The sequence below is a fragment of the Lygodium microphyllum genome, chromosome 28 (genome assembly GCF_053477565.2).
Source record: "Lygodium microphyllum isolate KBCC chromosome 28, Lygodium_microphyllum_v1.1.10, whole genome shotgun sequence".
In the NCBI taxonomy this organism is placed as follows: Eukaryota; Viridiplantae; Streptophyta; class Polypodiopsida; order Schizaeales; family Lygodiaceae; genus Lygodium; species Lygodium microphyllum.
The window spans coordinates 5,323,223-5,327,932 of NC_141162.1; the positions used below are offsets into that span (position 1 = coordinate 5,323,223).

General features: G+C 41.2%; 1 protein-coding gene across 1 annotated transcript; it reads right to left on the reverse strand.

Moving 5' to 3' along the window:
- Positions 1–3,448: 3,448 nt before the first annotated feature.
- On the reverse strand, positions 3,449–4,352 carry LOC148011145 (uncharacterized). The gene is made up of 2 exons (XM_087670699.1): positions 3,856–4,352; positions 3,449–3,678 (listed from the first exon to the last, which is right to left on the reverse strand). The coding sequence occupies exon 1, from the start codon at positions 4,275–4,277 to the stop codon at positions 3,888–3,890; it is 390 nt and encodes a 129-aa protein (XP_087526825.1). The 5' UTR covers positions 4,278–4,352; the 3' UTR covers positions 3,449–3,678; positions 3,856–3,887.
- Between the last annotated feature and the right edge of the window lie 358 nt (positions 4,353–4,710).

Below are 4,710 nucleotides of genomic sequence, written 5' to 3' on the forward strand. Positions count from 1 at the left end.
TTAGGAGAGTTTCCAAAAGAAGTTTTTGCAAAATTTCCTTCCTCCTCAATTCCATGAAAAAGCCATAAATCAATGGAATCTTCTATAGCAAAGAGATTGCGAACCTATTTCCCAATACACTAAACGTTTTTGGAATGCCCTACTGCAACTACACTGTCATTGCGTTAAGGGTTGAAGGTCTACCACCGAGGCTTTAGTGCAGAAGAGAAGTTTAAGATTGAAGGTTCATGAAGGGAAAATAGATTGGGGTTTAATAAGATCCGGGATTTAGAAATGATTTAGGTACGGAAGAAGAGTTCAAGCTTTTTTCACTATGTACTTAGCATACATGAACGGAAGAAATAAGTCTATCTTGATTACATCAAATGCCTCTGGATACATTCATCATATCATAAAGGATATTTTCAGATTCTCAATTCAATTATGAATATCAAATGCAAGATCTAATGGCATTTATTTCAAGTACATAGATAGATTTCAACCCTTTGGAACAAGTATTTTGTTGATAGATTCAAATGCATTCAAGATTTGGGCCAAAGATACATGAAATGAATTGAGGAAGCATAATTTTAGCTTCAGCCCTGTTTTAAGACAGAAAATTTCAGTCCATATTCAAGCTCAAAATGAGTGCATAAACTCAAGAAGAAGCACTTCTGATCATTAATGAACAATGTCCTGATGAAAAGAGGTCATTTCCTTCCATTACAACCACATAAATCCCATGTTTGCTCATAAAAATGGACCATAACAGTGGGCTGCCCTATTTATGACTAGTTATTTCAGCCCATAACAACCCGTATATCTTTAATATCCTCACCCTTTGCTTGCCCCAAAGTCATTCAAGTACTTGGGTACAAGACGGGCTTCATTGGACCAAGAATAAGGTAGACAAAATGAGAGAAATCGTGCATAAGAGCAGACCCAATACTTTTCTCTTAGATTTTACTCTTTTATAGACTGTTTCAGCATGCATTTTCGTTAGACCAAATGGGCAGAGAAGTAGAGCTCTCACCATGTTTACATCTTCAGTGTCTGGGCCTGTTGATCTTTAGTTTGCATGCTCCAAATCATGCACCATAGCTCCAGCTCTCTCTAGTTTGCTTCAGACTGTGCAGCCCGCATTTTGCGCCGAAAAATGTGGGCTGCTCCCTGCTCAGCCCCTGGCCACTTTTTGACCTACCCAGATCACTTGCTGGTCACTTAAGTCTATTACTTCAGGTCCCATGTGGACCTAGTGAACTTTTGGCAACTTTTGGTATTTTTCCTAGGTTTTGACCATATTTTTACACCTGAATCAATATGATTTATCCTGCAGACTGTCAATTATTTCCAGTTGACCAAGTTGTAGGTTCCCATAGACTTATTTTTCATAAATATACATTGTATAACTAAAAATTATATGCTAAATACAAAAGAACTTGTGTAACTAAGTTGATTATTGAATAACAATGTCTGAATTTTGTATGCAAATTCCTCATATAACTTCCAGTGAAGCTCTTCTGTGTTCATAAGAATCCCATGATTTATATTATGAACAGTAAACTCTTTGACATTCACCCCCTCCTAACCTGCACATCCTCCGGCATGTGCCATTTGATAAGATTACTGGTCAAGGAGGGTCTTCTTCTTCATCTTCATTCTCTAAGTCTTTTTCTTCCTGCATGTCTTCAAGTAGAGGGCTCATATCTAAGTCATCAAGTTCATAAGTTGAAGATTCTCTTCATTTGAAGAGTTTGATTCGTTTCCCAGCTATTGGAATCTTAATCATGGTCCCGTCCATTTCAACCAAAGAGTAAGTAGCATTATTATGTACTACTTTTACAACATATGGCCCAAACCATCGCTTGGCTAACTTTCTATGAGCACTATATTGATTGTCTAGGCTGCTATCATAGACAAGAACTCAATCATTCTCTTGAATAGCTCTTGGACGGAGTCGATGATGCTTATCAAACCTCTTCTTATTCTTTAATCTTGCTGTTTTTAGCCTTTCAATGGCTGTTTTGACATCTTTTGGCCTTCTTTCAAGTTGCTTATGCATAAAGACAGCAATTCTTCTCTATTCATGCCTTCATCCCAAGGCAAGATACTCCATGTGACAATGGATTCCTCAATAGGCATAACAGGTGGCTGTCCATCTTTAAGTTCAGCTTGGCATATATCCTGTCACTGCACTATGGGTAGTTCTATCAGCCCATCCAGATGGCAATCATGGGATCGTCGCATTATGGATCGGGTGGCAGGGAGTCATGGGAGGTTGAGTTTGTAAGTATTATTTGATTTCTTTTTTTAAATTAAATTTTGTAATTTATTTCACTTCATTATATAGTGTGTTCTAATACGTTGCATGTTTAAATTGTTTTGTAGTATTATATCATTGGTAGGATGCCTACTCCTAAAGAGGTAGGCTACCATAGAGATCATGACCGGGCATCCACTTGGCAACATTTTGTACGAGGAGGGACTCATCACGGAGGAGAAATATAATCGTTTCATGAGGATTCCACTACCAGAAGAGGTATGTTTTATTTTTTACATGAAAAGTACAGGTAACTCTAATTTATTGTTTGTAATGATATTTATATACTTTAATCCTTTGTGTAGGCGAATCCTGATGCAATTGAGGATAACAAAGGGGGGACTAGCAGTAGCGGTGGCGGCAACGGCAGTGGCACAGGCAGCGGTGGTGGTGGCGATGATGATGCCTCTTCTGAGGAGATGTAGAGGAGCCCCATGCATGCATGCCTCCCCTTGGCTTGTAATTTTCATTTTTGATATGTATTACTTTCATCTAGTGCTTGCGACCATGACTATGCTTGAGGTCACAAGCACTAGAACTCATCATGTAAAAACGTTTCATCTATATATATGAAATTTCATGTTCTACATACATTGTTTTGTTTTTAGTACAAAAATCTTTGAAATAATCTTTCTTTGTTTTCCCTAAGCATACAATTTGATGTTGATGGGGGAAAAAAACCTAGAGCTGGTTTTTTTTTCATACCTCTGTTTTGCGCATCTATCAGCGCGCTAAATTGCAAGATAAATGCGCGTCTATTCTCGTCAAAAACTTGCAGAGTAAACACTTTTTTAGACGCGTAGATACACGCATATATAGATGTACAATATAAATATATCTATTTTTTTATAAATATGATTATATATTTACATAGCGCGTCAATACGGACGTCTATATGCGTATCTACGTGGGTGTGTAACTCTGACCATAAGCGCGCTTTTAGACGCGAAATTGTAGACGCAGCAGTAGACGTGGTAATAAATGCGCCCGACATTTTTTATCACAGTTCAAATATTGCGTCTACAAGCGCGTCTATGGAGCCTTCTTGTTGTAGTGTGATTCTGTGTAAGAAATGTAGATTGCAAGTATCTCTCTCGTGTTTATTCTTGATGATCCAAATTAGTACGTGGACAAGATCAGTTCTCCATGAACCGGGTCATTTATTGATTTTATTCACATAGCGTGGCATAAGCGAATTACAGCAGAGAGAGAGCGGCATAAATCGGACTATTTATTGACGAGTGTTCGCATAGCATGGAGGAGAGAGAGCGGCATAAATCGGACTATTTATTGACGAGTGTTCGCATAGCATGGAGGCAAACATAACAGAGAGAGGGTGAAGCTGTGCCTAATCGAAATGATACGCTGATCATCAAATTCTGCAAACAAAGCAAAGGATCATAGCATGTGAGAGAGATGTCAGAATTAATCACACAACTCATCAAGGTAGCTCTACTAATTTATTGCTTAGCTGGTCGCACGCGCACGTGCTGTACTAGCATGCAGTGTCACGACTATCGAAAGCTGAATTACAATACATTACATTACGAACGTACCCTAGGAAGGTTTACGTATGAGTTTTGACTCTTCAGCCCTGAATCCAGACGGCACGCAGCTTGGTTGCACCCTGCACCACACAGCCTGGCCCGTAGATCTGTGCAACGCTGCTGGAGCCCTCGCAGTTCTGCTGGTTGTGGACGGACACGCGGGTGCCAGCGCTAACGTCAGAGATGAGAACCGCACCCTGGTCGTTGAACGTCTGGCACGTGTTGCCGTCTACGAAGAAGGTGTTGGTCGGAGCTCCATCACAGCTCGCTGGGTTGAACGTCTCGATCTTCGCCGCTTCGGCCGCCGGCGACAACGTCGTCACGGCCAGTAGTGCTATGCGTAGCAGCAGCAGGGACAGTACGGCGCTAGGACGAACAGCATGACTGATACTGTTTATGCGGACGAGCGGCTGCATATAGTAATTCGCCATGGTCGATTGTAAGATGAGGGGACTGCAGCTGACAATTAGGGCTGAATGTTATAGTGATATACGATTCGGTGTTCTAGGCCGTGGTTGGTTGGACGTATAAGCTCTTTCCTGGCCGCTTTATATGAATTTGAGGCGTGTTGTACGCAGATTCGCTAGGTACCCTGACCGCCCTTCCTGAAGACACTTGGCTCAGCAAAGTTTAGCATCGACGACCGGCATCGACCCACCAGATTCAACGCCATCGCTGCAAATTCAACGTTGTGGCTGCATCTTCAACTCTAGCGCATCGTCGAGACTTCGCCAATTGTGCTTGTTTATGTTCCGATGTCTGTTTGCACAACGGCAGCTTTCCTGGGGTGAGAAACACATGTCATCTCCGAAGCGACGACGTGAAAAAGCTAGCCGGGTGTGGAAACAGTCAATTTCGTATTCG